At 38.5% G+C, this 23,369-nt stretch overlaps 1 protein-coding gene across 1 annotated transcript in view; it reads right to left on the bottom strand.

Annotated features, from left to right (window-relative positions):
- LOC139737408 (transmembrane protein 131-like) overlaps positions 1 to 23,369 on the bottom strand; it is a gene marked incomplete at its 3' end in the record, with an annotated part of 69,717 nt that overhangs the window by 7,300 nt on the left and 39,048 nt on the right. Inside the window, exons 7-19 of the mRNA XM_071648085.1 lie at positions 20,679 to 20,801; positions 20,057 to 20,137; positions 15,818 to 15,995; positions 8,936 to 9,054; positions 7,902 to 8,113; positions 7,022 to 7,178; positions 6,115 to 6,285; positions 5,366 to 5,470; positions 3,422 to 3,544; positions 2,839 to 3,030; positions 2,118 to 2,273; positions 1,134 to 1,215; positions 171 to 282 (exon numbers count right to left, since the gene is read on the bottom strand). Coding sequence (XP_071504186.1) covers positions 171 to 282; positions 1,134 to 1,215; positions 2,118 to 2,273; positions 2,839 to 3,030; positions 3,422 to 3,544; positions 5,366 to 5,470; positions 6,115 to 6,285; positions 7,022 to 7,178; positions 7,902 to 8,113; positions 8,936 to 9,054; positions 15,818 to 15,995; positions 20,057 to 20,137; positions 20,679 to 20,801 — 1,811 coding nt within the window. The remainder of the gene's footprint in view (positions 1 to 170; positions 283 to 1,133; positions 1,216 to 2,117; positions 2,274 to 2,838; positions 3,031 to 3,421; positions 3,545 to 5,365; positions 5,471 to 6,114; positions 6,286 to 7,021; positions 7,179 to 7,901; positions 8,114 to 8,935; positions 9,055 to 15,817; positions 15,996 to 20,056; positions 20,138 to 20,678; positions 20,802 to 23,369) is intronic.

The raw sequence follows: 23,369 nt of genomic DNA, 5'->3' as shown, positions 1-23,369 counted from the left end.
CACAAGAATCCAACAACTCTTTAAAAAATGCATCATTAACTCTGTCAACAAGGAAGGGTTGTAACATCCGAACTTCTCAGCTCACAAATCCACCACGAGATGTACAAGAGGTGACTGGTCCCTTACAAAGAAAAGAAAAAAGTTGCTTCCTGCCCTACTTTTGCCTTTACCTTCTGTCACCAGACTCCACGAGTCTGTACCACTTGTTGCGTAGGTAGTTATAGGACAGCTTGTCTATCTCCTGGGTCTCATCCAGCAAGGCCAAGGATGACAACCACAGGTCTGAATGGCAGAAAGAGAGGGGAAAAATCACAATAACATCTTGGGAGGGCAGAAGTATGTATGAAGACTTCTTGCAGACTGCATCAATGGCATATATAATTCTATCAAAATATACTTTACCACATTCACAAACTGGAAATCCCTACTACCTGAATATGCACAAAGTACAAAGCATGCACACAACATGAACTCCTTGGGTATATAATTATGTATGACTGCAGAGAAACAGTGAAATTAGCTATATAAAAGTCAAAGTCCCATATGGGGGTTTGTATTTAATAAAGGGTTTGTATCATTTGAAGAGAAACAATTACACAGTGCATATATCACTACAGTCTCTTCCTGCATTTATAATAAGAACTAAAAACATCAAATTAACTACATTATGATGAAGTGACTGAGTACATTGGAGTGTGCACAGATAAAATAGTCCTTAGCATTACATTGATATTGATTTGTACCACAAAAGGGGACATTTTCGCGGTCTGCTAAAGATAGATGAACTTTGCGTGTTTTAATTCCACAGTGTCAAGACATTACATAGTGGAATATAAAACAAGCAAATACATTCATATGCTTTAATCTTCGCGCTCGTTTCTGGTCATGCCAAATGTACAAAGATTTCCACACCACAAAAATTTCCACTTTAACAGCAATCTCCCACAGGCTAGAGGGAAGACAGTAAATAGATTTGGTGCCATTTTTTCACATGCTCTGTCTCCATACCATAAGTATTAGATTTTACTCAGACTTGATTATCAAGTCTCTGAAATGTGGTACTGTAACTAGATTGTCTCAGCTCCCACATTCAAACAGTAAGTCATCATGTCACGGTGATCACTCTATTCTGCACTTACTTAATGAGTTTGCTGGCAGCCCTACATAGCAGTCACTAGCACACGACTTTCTGGCATCAAAGACTATTCTTCCAATCTGAAAAAGATACATAACAGAAGAACATACAAATAAGCAATACTTAAGGAAAATACATAATCATTTGTACAAAAGAGATGGCAAAGAATTGGGTACAAGTTAAACTGCAACCATCCATACATTCTGCATCTGCTATGCTGGGTTTTAAAGCATTTAGTGCTACTTGGAAAAGTGATGCAAAATCATTGTTCAATTCTCTCATGACAATGAGGGCAGCATTCTCTGCAGATCATATTTCCTGAACTGGGGGGGCATTTCACGAAGCATTTTGTCAGATATTTTGTCTGACAAACTGTTTAATGCTACTGAAATAATTGCATCTGATTGGATGAGAGCAAATTTGTCCCGACATGAAATGCCCCCCCTGACTGATGTTTGTAAGGCGCGAAAAGTATTAGTTCCCACTGAATCACTTATTAAGCTGTAATCAAAAACATTCAAGCCACGGCGATGAAAAGGCTGATGAGGATGTCAACAAAATTTAAAGTTTCTGCTAAAACAGGAACTCATTCATCACACAAACTGTCCCTTTGTCACCATCTTGGCAATCATCTTCACCAGAAAGTCCTATCATCTACCTAACAGGGCACATACAGTGTCATACAATTGAACATACATACTGACACACACACTTCTTTGTTTTTGTCAATCTTTTATTTTTCTTTCTTTTTTCATATAAACAATATACAAATTAGTTAATTACAAAATAATACACTCATTATGACAACATAAATTCCACATTGTCAATATTACGAATGAAAAAGAAAGAAATTTGTATATAAAAAAGGATAAAGAAAAGGCAAACACATCAAAAAGAAGGGAACAAAGCAACCCCCCCACACACACACATACATACATACATACATAAATACACACACACTGCTAAAACCAAAGCCATTTACCTTCTGCTTTTTATGGGCTTCAACCTCTACTTGGGTGACTTTGACTGGTGGCTTGTAGTAGAAGCGATCGTCGGGAGGGTCTGATGCTATACTCTCTATTCTAAGGCGGTGACTGAAACTGTTGGTTACTGTGATGCTTTGGGACTGTGTGTACCCCTAATAATAATAGAAAACACAAATAATTAGACAGTATTTTATCATGCCACTGTCACTAAACAGTCAAAGCTTTAATTACACTCATGTGTGTTTCATCGGCGTGATGTTGCTCCCAAATGGACTTCATTACAATGTTGAGTCAGAAAGAGCAAATCATGTCAATGTCAAACACTCCACATATTCATGACCACAACTATGAATTGCATGCAAACACTAAATAGGCATCAATAAATCACATATAAACACACTTTTCAAACACTGAATGCAAAAGCAGAAACTTCATATTAGACAAGCAGTCTGGGCATAGATTATTTTTTATCATGGTGTCCTACACACACATACACACACACACATGATAATTCATATCCATTCACTACAAAAAATTAATGAATACCCGCATTTGACTATCCATTCCTCCATTCATTCACAAATTCATACATTAATGATTGTAGATTTCCATTTCTGATATCAAGTGCATAGAGAATTAATGATGATTATTACGTGCTTTCTATCATCATCATTATCATCACATGTGAATCTGTGAATATGGGGTATATCTGCTCACCGGGAAAGACGGTTTCATGGTGATATAATCCGGTCTGACGCTGAGGAATCCCTCCACTGTTTTCAGGATGGCTAGTACCCTCTTCTCCTCAAACGGAGTGTTGAAGATGACCTCTCCAATAAACTGACCTTCTGTTAGGGGCGCCGTCACGGTGACCACGAATGTGGCCATGTGACCAGCTGGTATCACAACCTGCAAGGAGAGTAAGGATGGGGACTTTGCAGTCTGTGGCAATTTGTTCGTCAGTAGAGATGGATAAAATTATGATATTGACAGCAAGACATCCATTCATTTAAAGTTTAGTCACGTTCAGTAAATTCGCACTCACAAAACAAAGATTAACTCATTGCACATAACTCAAATATGCAATATGAATATCAGTTGGTTATTTTGCCTTCTGTTATTAAGCATTTCCCCTTCCCCCAGTTTCCACAAAAACTACACGCAAACAGCGCAGTGTTGATTACACACATATAAGAAAAGCTTTAACTCCCCACATCCCCCTCCAAAAAGCCCGGCCTGTTTAGGGTTAATAGCTACAACTTTTTTTAATGGTCACAGAAGGACATCACAATATACTCACAGCGTTGTGGGAAGGGATGACTGTGTCTTGGCTGCCTTCCATGTTGGAGTCATCTACTCTCTCTATGCTCCGCAGCAGCATAAAGCACTTCTCCAGTGTACAGGAAAACGTCTCTAGCGGAACCTGGGGGCAGAAAAAAATCACACTTTATCACATCTCTGTCTCTCTCTCTCTCTTCCTAGCATCTTGGCAAGAAACGGAGGAACATCTCCCTCTAGGCTGGTAATGTGTTTTTAGCAACTATCATCATATTCAGATATATATAACTCTTTTTTTAAAGGGGTGGGGGGTGGGGATGGTTAACTGTCAGTTGCTATTGGACAGGTTTTCATATGTAATCACGAACTGCCTCACACCATAATATCCTATATCCCAACTTATTCTACTGCAGTTGCTATCCATCTGGATTAGCTTCAATATTTTTTGTTTTCCTGTCACTCGGCAACACATTCCTTTGAGAATTACACTGTGTAGCTCATGCTGATGAGTGTTGGGTATTTGAAAACCATAAAACTACTTCGTATTGCCAGCTGATTTGGAAACAGGAATGCACAACTTTGAGTCATAATTCATGTTTCCCTGTGTATCAGTCTTACAACCAGTCTAATTAGCACAATAATCACAAGATACATTGTACTGCACTGCCTGTTTGATGAAAGCCTGGCACTGTGGGGGAGGGGGGTGTGGGGGAGGGGGGGGGCACAAGGGCAGGGACTACTGTAGCAGTCTGATATATGATTAAAAACATTCCTACACCAAACATAAAAGTCAAAGGCAACAGCAACACACCAAAGGACACATTTCAAATCTTGTTTTAGTGCCAAGAGGGGCATTCTTCTGGCTAGGGGCCACATTTCTGTATTCCTTCAGAAATATTCGACTGAATGAGTCACCCTATGTCCCTCGTCCTATTAAAGGGAAGCAGTCCTGAGATTTTCACTGTACTGATAATTAAGAAGAGTAAAAAATATAACCTTTCACCAATTTATACGCGTGGACATCAAAAATTGTCTCCGTACGCGATTTTTAAAAAATAATTCCTGCAAGCGATCGTGTAAGAGCCTGCCAAAAGGTGCAACGTCATTGATGCCCTACTCTCAAGTTGACAGCCGTGCCTCAGAAAACCAATTTAAGTGTTCAAAATGATCATATCTGATTTTTTCATAAAATGTGACAATATGTGGTTTTATTATTTCAAACAAAATATTTCAAGCTTATTTATATATACAATTGATACAAAAATAAATAGTAAACATGTATTTATAAATAACTAGGGAGCGTACGCATGACGAGCAGAACACCGCTGGAAAGAGTTGTGCATCGATGACGTATGACTCTCCGCCAAGACTTGCTCATCAGCATATTCACCATGCAGAGTCACACTTTTTCAACCAAAATGTACAAGCTTATTTGGTGATTTGAAAGTTTGTTTTTGGTGAAAGTAGTTCATTGGAGGTACCAACAACAACATATTTTTTTTTAATTTCGTGAGGACTGCGTCCCTTTAAGTGAAATTCTACAAATTGGCAGGAAGTATGGACTGGACTTGCTAACACATCCTCTGGCCAAGATTCATAATCCAAAGCAACTGCACAATAAGGTATCCTACTCACTCAATGCTAATATCAGGAAGTCTTGATGTTTTCATCATTTCTAAGTTTCTTTTATGTAAGTACCTGTAAAATTTGCTGATGCATCCAGCATTTAGATCAACTCCAAGCACACAACATTTAGAGGATACTTCAGGGACTGCTTGAGAAAGGAATCAGAGACAGTTGACTAGCTCTGGTCAATCAACAAGACATTTGAGCATTCATCTGTCTCATTTCTAGCATGGAACACAGTGTGATCTGCCAGTATTATTCTGATGATATACTGCATCTACAGCAGGATATGGTGTATTTCATAAAGAGATTTATATTCAAGTCTTGTCTACTAACTCACCTCTACTGGATTATTGTTGACTACTTCTATTGTGGTTGTTCGTGTGTCTGTCACACTCATTGTTCCAAAGTCTATTTGTTTGTCCTTCTCTGCGCTTATTGAGAACTGTTATGCATCAAAAACAAACAGAAGACACAGAGTAAAGAGAACTATGTCTGGAATGTATGTCAAAAAAAAGAAATTTACTCATACACTCATATTTCCACATACAAACACTTGCTTCAATCGGAAAATATCAATAATAAACAGACAGTAACACGACCAACAGAAATTCCTACCAAAGTAGTTTCTTCTATAAACATACTTCACTTGATAAAATCTTTGGACGAAACCATTACTACAACATGCTGGGTGCCATCTATAGCTAATCTGTCCATAGGGCAAGATTTAGACATCAAAGTGATGATTTATACACATTTCAGAACAAAAACGATTGTTCCTTACCAATGGGCTACGAGTTACGAGATGGCCAGAATAAACATATCCTTCCGTTCCCATCTAAAAAAATACTGGCATAAGTGTGTGAACACACATACACAAATCATCTTGCTTGGTTCTCTAACAGAATAGGAAACGTGAAGCACAGTATGACTCTTAAAATCATACACTGCTTGTAATGTACCTCCTACCTTTGAAGGACTTACTTTGACACCTCAAAGTAATCAGTATCAGTATGCACACTGCATTTTTTTTTTAATGAAAAAATTGAAGAAAAACAAAAAACAAAATCAAAGCATAAGAAATCTCACCTTTAATCTACCAGTGTACGCGTAAATGGGAACTGTGAATACGGAGGCATTGGTGCTAAGCTTGAGCGTCGCCGAGACGGGCTGGGACGCATTGGCTGGGTTGAAGCGGAGGACTAAGTCGCTGAAAGTCTCTTGGGGCATTATTGATACGGGGAGACTGATGTTTTTTACCTGCATTGAAAAAAGAAGAGGGGCTTAACCTTACTATCATCATCGAATCTTCATCACCATTATCACATCCATCTTAAACATCCTCATCATCACTTTTTCCATCTTTACCTCTAAAAAATCATCATCATCACCATCATCATCACTTGGATCATTGTTTATTGTGATGAGAGTCATCTTTACCACCTCCAATCTCCATTATTGTCTTCACTTCTGAGAACAATTATTTCAAATTTTTGCTTTCATCATGGTGGTCATCATCTTCATCACCAACATCTCTCCCAACTCACTCATTTTCTATTTTGTTTTCTTGCTTCTTGCACAACAATGTGATGTGATTTTCTCTCATTTTTTCTGTAAAACATTTCTGTGTTTTGTGACAACTCTGCATCGTATACCTCTCTCTTCCTGTAATACAGCCAAAAGTATGCTTATCATGTGGAAGTCTGTCGCATCAATCACAAACACCTGCAGTCTTGACACGATGTTGGATCTTTTCAGACCCACAACTCCAGATGGCTAAAATGTGAGAGTAATTTTTTTTTTTTTTTTGTAGGTGCTTACAAAAGTCCTTTTCCCTAGAGAAAAGAGATGGTGCACACCGGTGGTCAATGCTGAATCTTTTCAGACCCATAATTCCAGATCGCCAAAATGTGAAAGTAAGTTTTTATTTGTAGGTGCTCATAAAAGTCCTTTTCCCTAGAGAAATGAGCCGGTGCACACCGGTGGTCAAACTCACCGTGAAGACCTCCATGGCATCGTCCACCAGCTTCATGCTGTGGAGGACGATGGAGAAGTTGAAGAGGTTGGTGAGAGACAGGTTTCTCTCCGTTGTCTCCTTGGGAGGCGGCTCCGCCAGATAAAACAAGGTGTTGTTGCGGTTGTACCTCAGGATGCTGGGGGAAAAACAAACATATATAAATACCATCATAAAACATCATGAACATATGAGATCAACATTCATGGGTAATATATGTGGTTGGACCCTTCAAATGAAATCCAGTAGCCGAAGTTGCAAAAGCAGTTGTTTTTTACATATCAAGATTTTACTTTTAATCTTGGCCTGCGTCCTGTGTTGAAACTTTCCCAAAATTAATCTGTGAATTGTTCTCTAAATATACCTCTGTAACAGGGTGGGTGAAAAGCAATTAAATATTTTTGAGACCATCGCATCACAAGCAGTTTTGATGCACAGATAGAAAGACAGACAAACAGACATACAACCCTTTAACATACCAACTCAAGCACTGGTAGTGTGGAGATATGAAAAGGAGAGTACAGCAGTAGACATGTAATCTAACCTCTCAAGTTGTTGATATTGATGTTACATCAATTTCAAAGATGCAGATTTCTGCATAAAATTATCATCAGTGAAGAGAATATAAAACAAGAGGGCTGTGGGTCAGAACTATACTAGATGATGTTAAGTCTTGTGCACATTGCAACACAAGACATCTTGACTAAACTCATCAAAACCAGGTATTTTCATTGCTTAGCTGTATAACACGTACATCGACAACTTCCTAAATCATCAATTGTTATGGTTCTTGATGTTTCTCATCAAACTGACCAAGATTCCATTATGACCCCACCCAATGACACACCACTCCTCCACTCACCCCTGAAGGACGTGTGCCTGGTAGGGCACCTGTAGTTTAAACCCCTTCTCCTTCGTCTTAATGATGATCTTGCCGGACCACAGTCGGGTGTGGTTCGCCCGGCGGGGGTGAAAGGTGATGTTGGCCACTCGGACGTGGGTGTCTGAGGGGCGCAGACCCATGGGGCTGAAGTCTATTGAGATGGCTTGGTTGGCTCTTACTAGGGACACGGACTGCGCGGGAGAAATCGAGAAAATGTGGAGTAGGAAATGAGACCAAAGAAGTGTAAGATGAGATGATATCTTGGGTGCACACAGTGCAATAACATTAATATTTGAGAAATTAAAGTCGACAATATACAAGTATGAACGCTCAAATACGAAAGTTTGTGAACACAGGTTGACAAGAGCAGGAAAACATCTTCTTCAGATTACTAATAAAGGAACTAGCTGCAAATATCAACAGCAGTAAAGATAAAAATCCAGGTGAAATGAATGAAGCTATGAATACAGTATGCAGTATATCCTAACGTCACCATCAGCACAGTCTCTTCATGTCTGAGAGCACTGTCATTTATCTCACTTTGCAGAGATGAGTCTGCTTTTAAACTGAAAAAGAAGCAGTACAGAATCATGCTCAGAACTTTATCGGATAAACGGACTTGTTGCTTGTGAGAATAACAATGGCTCTCTCTTTCCTTCGCAAAAGGGCAGATAAATCTTGTCTTTCAGCATATATGACAACTGGCACGATATTTGACTGTTGTCACAGTCTATCACTCATGGGAATCTTTGCTTCAGTTAAGTGCAATCGTCCATTAAGGACGTATGATGGTAGCTGTGCTTGTCTGAAAGGTGTTGTTTCAAGTGCTGCAAGTACACACAAACGTTCAATAGAATCCAGCTATCATGCCCTTTGTGCCATTTGTCAACTACTATTGCCGTCTATTATTCCTGACAAATGGTGTTTATTACCACTGCAAAGATCACATCAATGAATGCACATGCACATGCACAAAACCAAAAGTAACAAATTAAAAAACTATCTGTACTCACCGATATATGCACTACTTTGGTACCCGTATTTAGTAAATAGAGGGGAATGGTTTTGGGTTCATCTTGAGTACGGAGAGTTCCAAAGTCCATCATTTCCAGTGATGAATAAATACCTGGAACTGAGGAAGAAAATTCGAGCAAAAACTGCAATGAGATTCTGACCAGAAAAGAAAAAATAATGCTCTTATCATAAAGTATTAATGCAGTACAAAATATCTTCTTCACATTAGTGTACACTAGCACTTACAAACATAAAATTAAAGGACAAGTTCACCTTAATACACATTTAAGGATTGCAAGATTGCCGCAATTTTAGTAGGACACGTCAGTAAGAGCTGAGGAAAATAGGACAATCCGTTCAAAAGTTATGAAATTTTGAAGTTTCAGCACTGCCATTGCTGGATGAGGAGAATATCACAGTTTGTACTGTCACATATGCAGAACGATACAAAGGAAATGAAAAGGAAATTCATATTTTCACTTTTCTCACATGATAAAAGCGCAGTTGGTTTGCCACTTTTAGAAGTTTAGAGGGCACAGGGAATGATATTACCCTTAACATACATCAGTAAAAAGTCAAAGGAATGTGTACCTTTTTCACAAAATGAAATTTTGTGGAATTCTCTTTACATTTTCTTTGTATCGTTCTATGCACGTGACATCACAAACTGTAGTAGTCTTCTCATCCAGTAGTGACGCACAGAAACTTTGAAAATTCATTGATTTTTTGTCAAACTTTCACTGATGTGTTCTACTGATTTTGCTGCATTCACTCAATCCACGTGTATATTAAGGTGAACTTGTCCTTTTAAATACAAAACAACCCATGTACAGTGTATGCAAGTTTCAAAGGTGCTTAATTTACACCTTAAAAAAGTTACCCTGTCCACAGTTCGTCTACTGTCTGTATAAGATAATCTGTATATTCTCCATGCATGACGAAACACGAGTTATGCACAGATCAACATTCTAGGAATAGTGCATATGCTACATTTGTATTGTCATTAATACACCACAGCCTTAATCTGTCAACAGCCTTTAAACAAAACAACATCAATGCAGATATTTGATACACTGATCGATAAATGCTTCAAATAGCACAAGGTACAACACCACCTCATGCCCTGGCAGGTATCTATACAAATACATCAAACATTGATTAGTACTCATTCTGCAGGCAGTCAAGTCAATAGCAGTATGCCAGCACAGTTTAACTGTATATGTTATCTGAGACCATTGTCAACACAGATACAATGTAGTAGTCACTTTATTGGCTGTATCATCAGAGTTTATTTTGAAGGAGTAATATCATTTATAGGCAATTATGAACATTCTCTGCTGTTACTCTGCATGGATTTAAAGGTAAGGGTTTGTGTCTTCTGCACACCCCTAAACATAATGAGTGTCATCACATCAACCGAGTGGTGATTTGGCTCAGTCGGTGGCGCGTCTATTTGGGCAAAATGCATAAAAATATTTTACCGTTCTCTGATATCCAGTATGGCATTTGGAATCGAGAATTCCTTTAATCCTTAGACACGACATGGATATATTTTACACAATTTTTTTTTTCAAAAATGAATAAATCATACACAGAATTTGACTTCAAGCTGAAATAATTGCTATCTCTGTGCCACTCGTACATTAGTGATTTGAAATCTCCTTTTTCAGTAATCCTTGACCTTGAAAATATAAGATTTACAAAATACACACATTTTCCCTTTCTCTCTCCAGCAACTGGTTGCAATGACAGAATCAGATTTTCACTCTGCAGCTGAGTGAAAATGTCAACATACTTTTAGCAAAGAGTACAAGCAGCAAGTATGTTGTACATCCCTCCTTTCATCCAAATAATGACTGGGGATATATGCATGACAATACCTAGTATGTCTCAGACTAGCTGTATTCACAGCAGGTATGTGTTCTCAGTGATTACAAATGCAGGAAGGCATGGTAACATCTCCTAGAGAACTGATGTGCTCATTCACAGTGAGATACACAGAGAGCAGGTTCTACTTCAGGGGGTGACCTCGTTTTGATTACCTCCCCCCGCACGTATTTACACAGGAAGATGAGCAAGGGTGGTATTCTCCACCCGACACGTGAACCCTCATTCTCGTGTGGATCATGTTGCATGCGCGTGAGGTCACATCCAACCCAACCGTACGCATCGAAATCAACCCAGCCTTCAGCTCTGGTTTCGTTTTCCTAGGTACCTCATTGACGACAAACTTGACTTTACCAACAATCAGCTGAGAGATGATAAAACTGAGCTTAAAGTAACAGAGCGAGTATTCCCCTGAGAATGCTAAATGAGAATTGTCGGTGCTTGAAATATAGAAGTGACTGCTAATTGATAGGTAGATAGACTCTCTGCAGTGTTTCATCTTTAGAGTCTTAAACGAGGATAAAAATAAAAACATCAGAGCATCATCAGCATTAGTATTCACAGTGATATCTTGTGTTGGTATAGAAGCTTTGAAGCACATTGGTGAGTAGACTATCCAGTGCACTTTAGATTTGTGTCCAGGCCATAGCACAATTGCGCTTCATTCTCAAGTGTATTAATGAGAACTGAAAAAGATGTTAGAGATATGAAAGCCTCGTACAAGATGCCCATACCTTAAATGGACTGTATCATGGGGAGAGTATGTATTATGAAGGTTTCTTGATTAGAATATATTTGGGAATCCCCCAATGCTTTGTAAAATGCTCACACAATAGGCTCTACCAAGCAGAGAAGAGAAAATTATTGAGCAATTACAGACTTCGTTCAGCCTAACTCCCAGTTCTCACTTTAGATTTGTACTGTAATACGCTTCAGTGAACATATTTGAAATTCTAATCTAGCAGGCCTATGCTAGCCATGGTTTTCGAATGTATCGCAGTGGGCAGCAAACAAAGATCAATTCAATCCACGAACCATAACATCTGACGATTGATTCCCTTTAAGGAGCAAGAAGGGATTGCCAGTTGGGAGGTTATAGGCAGTGCACATCACTCCACAGGCTTAAGCCTCACTTATCGCCTCTGGAATCACAAGTGATACCACGAGAGAATGTAATCAGCGACAATATCAAAGGCAAATATCTTTATCCTTGTCTCAATCTCAGAACAATCTAACCTGCCTGAGAGTAAGTGACTGCAATGTGTATCCACAGAGGACAATATAATCCGTGTACACACTCAGTTCCCTGTAGCACTCCAGAAAGCTAATGCAAAAGGAGGAAAATAGTCCACCCCCTTTGATATTGCGTGGTTGAAATGATTTCATCAAAAACTCGTTAAAAGAAAAATCCCTCCTTTCAAGGTATCTCCATAATTCTGAGAGAAATCAGAAGGGGTAATAAGCACTTAACATACAGAGAAGTAGTAATAAAGAGAAGGCCTTCTTTTATACTCCCACTACAAATCAAATCTGAATACTGCATCAACATAATCAAAAGATATGAACAGAACATCTGTCAAGAACTAGTTAGGTAACTCTTTGCTAATCTAAGCAAAAGTATCATGATTGTCACAAGGAAAGAAAAAAAAAAGGTTTCTTGTATTAAAGAAAAAAAAAAGTACCCATGTTTCTGTAACTACATCCCATGGGCTATTTCTGGACTATCTGTACAAATATGCTAAAAAGTAGTAATAACCAATTTATTTATTTATTTATTTTTTTTTTTTTGCAGAGAAATTGATGGCATCACTCAACTAAAGCGGTGAAAACTATAATGAAGACAGAAATGAGACACATAAGTGAAACACAATCACATGTATATAAGGGTTTCCTCTTTTTGCTGTCATTACAAGAATCAGCATCAGAGAGATATAACAAAGTAATAATCTCTTGATGCATTCTCTGCGTGCTCATCACTTTGAAAGTAGAGGGAAACCTTTGCAACTTGAATACCGCCAGCTGATCATTGTAGTTCACCTCTGATGAACCCACTGTGCAACCCAAAATCAACAAAAATTGTCACCCATGGAAGTGGGGTGCTTGGAAATCTCTGTCTCTGATATTGTGTAAAAGTGCAGCCATTATTAGAAAGGGAAAATAGATATCAAAATTAAGACTGAATATTTTTCAAAAAGTGAAAAGTGAATGACCGCACTCTAAACTATTTTTTTTTTCATGGACATTAGTGTTAGAATAAGCAACTTTGGTACACAATTAAATAGCATGAGAATAGATGTGATCATAGATATCTTGATAGCACGATTTTGAGAATTTCTATTTGCTTACATGTTTTCGTTCTGTTTGTTTATTCACTCGAAGATCATCATACACCTAAGTCGGCAAAATAAACATTTCTCCGTTTTGCAACATGAATAACCCCCTAGAGAGTTGTTTGGCACATATTTCTGAATTTGCACACAGTGTTTCCCACCACCGATCTGTTCAAGTACACCCGACACAGCACATTTTGAAGACCACAAAAGAGGAAATTCATCAAGTACAGCATGGCTATCAGCCCGTCACATTTAGGCAGTGAGAGATATATGCATTTCCCTTTTTGTTATTTTGGTCGAAATCAACCCTAGTATCTCTCTTGTAGACAGGGCTTAGAGGTGTCACACTTTGTGTCAGCACACCATGTGTGCTGGACTGGTATAATTGCTCCGCTGTCCCTGTTTTGTGACATATCTGAAAACATGGATGGTATTGCAATTGGTACCCTTGCGGCCTTCGTGACAACTTCCTGCTTGGCAAGCAGTTTCCTTCATCTTCACTCTAGAACTTCTCTTTTCTGGTCCAAAAAACATGTTTGGACTTCCAAAAGATCTATCTCGGTGCAAAGTCATTGGCTCCTAAAAGCTGACTTATTATTTTGATAGCTCATATCTTTTCAAACAAACCTGTGAGCTGAGCATGTTGGGGTTCATTAGTCTCTCTATTCCAGCAAAACCAGGTCAGCATTAATAGTGGGTACACGCATTATGCAAATCAGTCTTATCTATTCGTGATCTTTCATAAAACAGGGAGATATTGTGACATTAACAGCACCGACTTGAACAAGTTTTTGAATTGCATATAGTAAGTGTGTACAGAGCTGGAGTCACAAGCCCCCCTGGCCACTGCTGTACTGCAATGCATGGCCAATCATGATAGTCTACTGTCCTACAGATTACCATGGACTGGTTAGTCCACACATACCACATGAGGCTTTATGAAGTTTTATATCAGAACATGCTTATCAATTTTCTCTCTACACAACTACAACACACCATATTTACCCTGCTTAACATGCTGAGGATGAGTATTGAGTATACTCAGGCAAGTGTCCATGGGAAATGTGTGTTGTAGCAAAATCAGCCCGTTCTCAACGGGTTAACTCAGCATGATTGATCAACTGCATTAATATATAACACATAACATCCTTGTCAGAGGGAAGAGAAATTCCACAGTATGACTGCATACATAATGATTTGCATTTTTGATGTACAACTTGTATGTAATCATACAGACTTTAATCAGATTTTTATAGTTGATAAGCTTTTATCACAGGAAAAGCTGCCAAATTTGCAGAATTTTATAAACACACAGATAACATGTGCAACTTTACATTGCCTCTGCCATAGCCTCATCATAGAGTGATAAACATACTGGATTAATAAAAGACAAACAACAAATGACCATGTGCACATATACAAGGTCAAGGATCAATACCCCACTTAATACTTCCCAATGCTATGTAGTCTTACCACATTTCAAAGTGAGGCCCAAAGCTACACTCAACCTTTGACCTCAAGTGACTCAAATATATTTGCTTTGTTTTGGTTTCCTGTCCTTCACACTCAAGTGCTTTTCGGTTAATCTTCCCGGAACCATTACTGCAAGTTATCATATTGAACATGTAACATAGCACACATATCCAATGCCACGTTATTGATGGTGGTAATGACAGGCATTAAAGGGATGGCATCGTATTGGTTGAGGTGAGGATTCAGCTTTTTAACTTTTTGCGAGATACTTGGAAACCACTTAATGAAATGTTAAAGAGTATACAATTATAAGAGGAATTCAAGGTTTATATGCTGAAAATTGGATTTGAATTGGCTGAGATATTAAAAAACAAAGTAAAACAAAACGATCCCAATAAAAGATGGGTCCCAACTTTTTTTAGGATCGCTTTGTTTCGGATATCGCAAGAATTTCAAAAACCAATTTTCATCAGATAAACTTTGAATTCCTCTTATAGAATTACATGATTTTTTCTATATGAGAAGAGGTTTCTCATAATCTCACCAAAAAGATGGAAACCTGAAGTAGCACCCATCACATCTCAACCAAAACTATACCATCCCTTTAACACGTACTAGGGCTGCACACACACTAACCCATTTTTTTTATACTAGTCCAACCTATCTGTCTGACCAGTAGGTACCCAGTTCCTCTATTCATTTTACTGGTCCATTCCTGAAAAGTTACCGGTCCGACAGTGATATTAGGGAGCTTTAGATTTTAGACGCGCAGACGTTCAGAGGGAAAAAAAATGTTCTGAGCGTGCACAGAAGCGCGCGTCAAGTCGATCTATTTTTAGCTTGCGTCGCCTGAGTTCTTCACTACGCGTACTGGGCTGTTTTTACGTCCGCACAGTTTGCAACGTAGAGAAGTACTTCATGCACCGATCATATGGGGGCGCAATTTTATTTTTCATACGTTGCGTCCCAGCGTAATCTTAAGCTATTTTTCAACACGACGCAGGGAGAGGAGAACGTCCGGCGCACTCGTCGTCTCAAACATCCGCGCGTCAAAATCTAAAGCTCCCTATTTACTGATCAAGGACCGTCGGTCAAGTGCCAGTATGCAGCGTTGAATATGTACCATGCTACAGATATCCAATGCAATGTTATTGATGGTGGAAATGACAAAAGTTAAAATATCCTCACCTGCGGAAACTTCCACCTCCACTGGTAGCATGAGAAACTCCCCTTCCTCCATCTCCAGGGGGCCCTGCTTCTGCGACGTGCGGTTGGTACGGATGCGGATGAACGCCGTGTGGTTGTTCTCGGTCCGCCCCACAAAACTCGCCCGCATCACCGACTTTGTCTGGTAGGGGGCAATCTCCTGTGGATCAGACGTGAGAAGGTGCTACGTCAGGCAAGCCCCACGAGGCATCGTCACAATATGAATACACACTGCCATAATTTGGAAAATGATTACCTAATCTACAGGGCAGCATCCTTACAATAACAAACCACTCCACCACATGGAGCCTTATTTCTAACCAAGCATCAAAAAGTGCTCATGGAGATGAATCTAACTTTGCATTTTTCACTTTTCACTTTTATTTCATGATAGTTCAAAATCCATCCTATTACACATAAGCCTATAGAAGGTAACGTCTCTGTTATTATAATATGTAAGGTTAAAGACAAAAATCTGACTTAAAAGGAAAGAAAAAATCTACCATGTATATTCAAACCACACATATTATATGTGTGATATTCTCATTGTTCTCTAGAATCTGGCTCATAAATACATAGTTAAGATAAATATAATCTGGCATTGCACAATACTCAGCATTAAAGTGCTGTGTCATGGCAGATTTGGATTTTGACTAAGAACTGTACACAAAACATTTGTTAAATTGCACAACTTGGATTGTTCACCCAAGTACAAGGCAGAAAGGAGGTGTTTTAAGATAAGGAGCCTAGGTCCTTTTGTGTACTAGCAGACAATTTCAGTGTACAATTATTATGTAGCTGAAATCAAACAACGAAAGATAATGAAAATTATGATTTTGCTGGTGAGACTCAGTCAGGGTAGCGTGGCAATGACTTTGCTCAAAATGAAATGTGCTGTATGGTTTGACTCAGTATTGTTGTGCATGTAAAAAGGCCAAATTAACTGATTTACTGCATACCATGAAATACAAGGGAAAGACTGGTGGAAATATACTATGCAACAACAGCCAAAGGAATTAAAAAAAAAAGTTAACTGCTGTTCAGATCTTTAATGTACACTTATTTCAGAATGATACATTGAATCAAGTACTACACAGATCGGTAGAACATCAACAAGTTTTCACTTCATTTTTCTGAATAATCATTCTTTTTTTTTTTGCCTTTATCAGTTAACACTAAAGCAATGTCATTCTTAATAACTGGACAAAATCTAATTCCACTGTATTTTCATTTTTCAAATGATCCAACATTCAAGGCAACATCACAAATCGATATTAGTAAGCTTGTAAAGGCAACAGGATCTGAACAATTATCTCAGTTTAGCAGTCTACCTGCTTGAGTTGAGAAATTAGATTCAAAGCCACTTTTGTCATGCTTGTGGTTTGTCATATGTTGTGCAAATCTTAATCAACTGAAATTTGATGTGACAAATTAAACTTAAGTCATGAAAAAAAAATGCACAAATGCACACACACACACACACACACACAAAAAAAAACACACAAAATACTAAAATTACCACATTCCTAAATTAACAAACAGATATGAAGGTACACAACAGTTGATAGATTTGATATTTCCAATGAAACTGTAAACATATGGCTTTCGAGAGAATTCCCGTCTAAAATTTAGCCTAACACATTACATTGTACATCTGTATATGGTGTCTTCATACATTGTACTGCTGTAAAATGAGGGTTTGAAGTTTGGACAAAAACCTGTACTATTGTATCGCCTCATCATGATTTCAAGTATGTATTTCAGGATAACCGTTCACATTACAATGTACATGCTTTGTATCACACAATCATTTTGAGCATATTAGGATGACATCCGGTCCTACTACTCAGACAAACAATGCTGAATTTAAGCCTTCCATTGAAAAAAAAAAAATGTGATTTTCAGGCTAAATCTATATGACTTATTCAAACACCAATGGTAATTACTGACTAGGTAGGCATATACTGTGAATGAAGCCACACAAAAACCTAAGACACACACACAAAAAGAAAGATTAATGACCTTTACTAATTCTATGCAGAGAAGCCATATAATAGCCGAAGATACCTCTTAATTACTACACTTGGTTGTCATAGTGACAACATCCATCTGCAAGAGCTTTGATACAGCTCCAGCTCATTCTGCTTTCATTTATAAGAAACAGATAACATGGTACATTCATTCACTTGCTCATAATGATTTAAAAACAAACACAATACAACTTCATAGTATGACCGTGCACCACTAAACGAACATAAAGTCACACACACTGATTTTGCGTGAGGACTGAAAATAAGTGAAATGGGTCAACCTAGCCCATCTTGACTTTTTCATATTTTCTGAAAGAGCAGTTCTTCTTTTCATTATGCTAAAATTTGGATCATAAAACGGGCGGGAAAGCGTGTTTTTTAGCAGTTTATCTCGAACATTTTTGGTAGAATGGTGGGATTAGGTGTGTCTTTAGAGTCCCTTTTTCATTTCTGAGAAACCTTGTGCACACTCTTCACTTTCAACTCTAATAACTTTTGAAAGGATAGTGCTACTGCTTTGAAAGTTGGCATTAATTACGGACAGAATGTGTTAATGAGGCATGCTTAATTTCAGTTTAATCTGATAATCCCTTCATTGTTGTTACTCTGGTGGTTTACTTCCTATTTTTTTTGTCCCCTTCATCCCACAGCCAGCACGGTTTGGTAAAGATTAAGCGCTTGAATAGACACTGTACTTAAGGGCCTCTTTTCTCAGTTCACACCCTTCCTGAGTTTGTGCTTTCTTTCCAATATTTAGATAGGTTAGGAATGTCCATTTGATTGGAGTTATACATCATTTTAAAGCTTAAAGTCTGCTCTTTCAGAATATGGTCTTCACTAAAAATTCATGTCTGGCGACTTTTTGTTTGTTTTGTGGTGCAGGGTCACATATGTGGTACTCAGCACAACACAAAATTAAAAATGACAGTCACCCAATACCCCCCCCCCCCCCCCCCCCCCCCCCCCCCCCCCCCCCCGAACCTCCCAGAGAGAGACAGATGGAGACACATCAACAGGTGGCAACATTCTAATGCCCTGGTAGTTAATGTACATCCATCCTACACCCACAAACTTTGGTTTGGCTGACACCATGCCCTCGGCATACCCTCACACAAACCTGCTACATGATACGTGATACAATACAGAAGCCCTCTGATGCTGCCAATCACATTATGTTCCCATACTGCCATGGTATCACAAGATACATGACGCTCACATCATACACCATACATGCTACAATTCTGTTTATGGTTTTGTTTTTAAGTGGCCACTCATCCAGCAAAATAATGCTTGAAGGCAAACAACCAAAGGAACAAGGCTCTAATTTAAGTTCCATCCAAAGGGCTACGCGGTGAGGACAAACGGCCTTGCCTAGGGGTACAACCACAGCCAGGGGTCTTGAACCACAGACCTCATGATTGATAGTTGATGGTCAAAACCCAATGAGCCACAAAAGCTCCTAAATGACTTCAAATACTGACCCTGGCATCAAGCTTTAGTGAATGACTTAATTGGAATCAATGGCCCATTTCAACTGACAATGCAGGCTGATAATTGCAAGTAAGAATTCTTTCATGGGAACTATTGGTGCCCATCAGTTCTTCTCTCAGTTCTTGTCTATAATCAAAGCCCATGATATTCAGTAATTCAGACACACAAATTGAAAGAGTTGAAGTTATTTCACATTGATAAAGCTATAACGAATCATCTCAATCTTTCAGAAAGCAATGACAGTAGAATAACAGAAAATCACCTCTACCATCACCACAATAGAAAAATAACCAAATATAGTTCTAAAACATCACTAATCTGTCAAACGATGTTCGTCGATTGCCATTACAAAATAATGCCAGGATAACGATGGCCCTGGCTGCCTGATCATGTAACACTATATACCTAACAAGGCATGCGTGATACCAACGAAGACTCAGTTACCAAGCGAAGTACTTGTCTTGTCTTCTTTTTGACAGCTACAACTACTACCACTACTGCTGCTGCTGCTGCTACTACTACTATTTATACTACTACTATATTAATACTACAAATAAAAATGTGTAATTGTACTGCTAATGATGATGATGATACCATTCACAATGTTAAGAAGACAATGATCATCTCAATATTGCCTTCAAGGTTGACGCTAACACGACACCTCTGACCATGATTGATGATTGAACCACACTATACTCACCCACTGATTTTGGGGGGCTTCTTGTGAACCTGAGGGTAGCTCTAGATGGAGATCACCTCCACTGCTGTACATTTCTGTCACCTGAGAGAAGCAACGGAGCAGAAAACTCAATGTGTGTAGGTGAAAAAGGGGAAAATCCTTGAACAGGAAGTTACATGAAGAAAAATACTATGAATCCTTAGGTCCCTCGGAGAAATGGAATACTTGAAATGTTTTGTAACAAAAAGCTATTAATTGACTTTCGGATCCTCCTACAAGGCACAAGTATCAAAATTCATGAAATTATACAAAATGTAGTGACACCTTGAAAAGACTCTTGCTGTACACAATATAGATCATATAATCTCAACTTCTAGTGAAATAAACTTGGTTAATTTTTCGCCCAGCACCCTGGCATTTAAACTCTATGTTCATCATTCTGCTTGTCTGATTTAAACTGTATAAAGCTATCTTGAACATGATATGGTACTGCACTTTACATTTGGGTTGCTGTTGCAGAAGACTACCTAACATGGAAAATTCAGCGGGAAAAAAAATGGATAAGTACATGGTATGTATGACAAATGGGTATATTTTGATAGGTCCGTCAAGGCGACACCAGAGGGCCACTACATGTACTCACCATGAGACCTGAGCTGAAAGGGTTATGCATTTTAATTAAAGGTGAAAAGCTGCTGTTGAGGGGGACCCGCGCGCCCAGGAACGGGCGCAACCTGTACGGGTTGGGAACACCTGTGCCAAAAACCTGTGGAAGAGACAAGAGAAGACAAACTATTGTAGAAAAAAAAATTAAAATTTAAAAAAAAATCTTTGAGAAGAACCTAACGACATAAGAACGTTGACGAATGCAATTATCCCTGCCTTTGTTACAAGTAGGTCAATTGAGACAGAGCTTTTTCTACACTCCAGCACTATAAAAATGCATACTGCTCAATCCCTTTCCATACTATTTTCTGTAATACTAGCTACTACTAACCAAAGAGTAGTACTAATCAAGCGATTTCTAAACTGTCTTACAAGAAATTCCTACGCAGTATGTTATCTTCTTGATTAGATTGGTAGATATCACAGTTAAAAGCAAGAAAGAAAACTTTTCAATCCACATCACTTTCATCTGAAGCATATGCTAATGTCCTGAAATGTGCATTGATCATTTAATCTATCTTTTCTCTTCAGGTATCAAAGTTTAATTACAATAATCCTTTATATCAAATTCCGGAAAGGACAGCTAGATACACATAATATGTACATAAAAGGGCCTTCATACACTTGTTATTGGTATTCTAGGAAAAACAAACTTGATGGGCAAACAAACACGGACGAATACAAGGGTTCAAAGGTCCATCACACTGAGCTACAGAAATATCTCAGTGTACCGATGGCACTTTTCCATATGCTCCGTTTCTCGGTGTCGTTTATGTCAGGGAGATTGCGCAACTCTCTCATTTTTCCTCACTACGGAACAAAAATACCACTTGCACGTAAAATCATTCATCTAAATCCTAGCATTAACATAATATTACTATGAGATATGACTTTTTATCTAACTGTCTATCAGTTTTACACGTTAGTGCCCTTACCGAAGAAAGCACAGTTTGAATTTTGTTCCACTTTATTTTAAGATACTCTATACGCCATAAGTGAGTCTAAATTTTCGCGAATCAAGACTTCCCGACGATTTCGCGAGTGGTTAAATTTGCGATCGTGGAGTCCTGCACTGAAAGGAGAAATGTATACGCGTACGTCACATTAATATCGGGATCAGTGTCAATATTTTCGTGTGTTTTTAATTTTGCGAATAGCAGCTGACTCGCGAAATTCGCAAAAAAATGAAAACCTTGCGAAATAATTGGCGTATACAGTATATGTGCATTTGTGCCTGGGTGGCTGTGTTTTCAACTACAATTCAGGAGTTACTGCCACAAAAATGTGCTGCAAATGTTGACTTTAGTCACTGCCTAGCGACTCACTTGGTAAAAGAAGTTTGCGCTGCTCATATGTCAATTGACACTCAATTATGTAATCAACTGACATTTCATCTATTTCTGCATTCCACAATGATTTCCATAATAAACCAATATTCACCATAATGTTATACTCAAATACCTCAAGTCTATATCTAAAATAAGGCTGATTTAAGATTCACATAAAACTAAAGAGAAAAAAAATCATATACAATTTCTGTGTATACATAGGCTGAAATTTGTGATGCTACATGTGAGCCACATGAACTGGTGCCTAGAAAACCCTCTAATGACAAAAACATCTCCCATGCTTGGACAGTAATATGGAAACACTGCAAGAAACACGATATGTACTAGAGTTTTCTGAACACTGCACATCTCAAAATTCTGAGCAAGAACAAGAACAACTTGAAATGAGGGGAAATGAAAAGGCAGCAGTTCTTGGCAAAAAATCTTGCACATTCATGTCTTGATGGACTGTAGTAATTCATATAGCATACAGGAAAATATTTGTCCTTTCACTGCTGACGCAGAATTTAATGGACTGTTTTATTGTTTCCCTGAGCCAAACCGAATGAGAATGGCCACAGATACTAGTACGCCTGTGGTGCTCCCACATTATGTGTATGCAGACTGAAGACCGTCGGCACTACGCCCGGACATCACGAAGCTCACGCTCAACAGGATACACAACTACCCGTTTGGCAACTCGCCAATGCCAGTTCGCAACCTTTCATCTCCTCTTCCCTGCAAATTGCAGCTCCGATGTCTAGACCATCGTAGTACAAACTAGTACAGGTGTTAGCAATGTTAGTAAACAAGGCTAACACAATCTGCGTGTGCATTGGCATCAACTCGCAATGACCCACTCAAACTGAACGAGAATCTAGCTTGAAAGGAAATGGATCTATATTCATATGTGTACATTTGTATGAATCTACAAATAAACCAAATTTTTCACAACTAATCATATCACTTATAGTAACAATAGTTTATTTATGGTTTTGTTTTATTTTGCTCAAATTAATGATTAAGGAAAAGTCAACACAGACGGTGAGAGGAGAGAAAAGAAAACTCTCCCATAAATGGTGTATGCAGCTGCAGGTACAAAGCAAAGACATGCCTGGGAGATTTGGCTCTGGTTTTGGCCCAATCAAAGGAGGCAAATTATGTGAAAATCGTGCTTGGTAGTATTCTCTTTTTAGATACAGAAAGTATTTTTGGCAGGACCAGACTTGGTGTTTTCTAGGATATGACACGAAATAAAGGCAAACAAAGATAACAACAGTCACTCCAGACGGTGGAAATTGAAAAAACGACCGACAGCTGGTCTTATCATCCATGTTCAA

This window comes from Diadema antillarum, unplaced genomic scaffold (genome assembly GCF_040938485.1).
Source record: "Diadema antillarum isolate AM-2024a unplaced genomic scaffold, OU_Dant_1.0 seq00000692_RagTag, whole genome shotgun sequence".
NCBI classification, from domain to species: Eukaryota; Metazoa; Echinodermata; class Echinoidea; order Diadematoida; family Diadematidae; genus Diadema; species Diadema antillarum.
The sequence above is the reverse complement of the archived record's forward strand: the minus strand, read 5'-3'. Positions and strand labels throughout refer to the sequence as shown.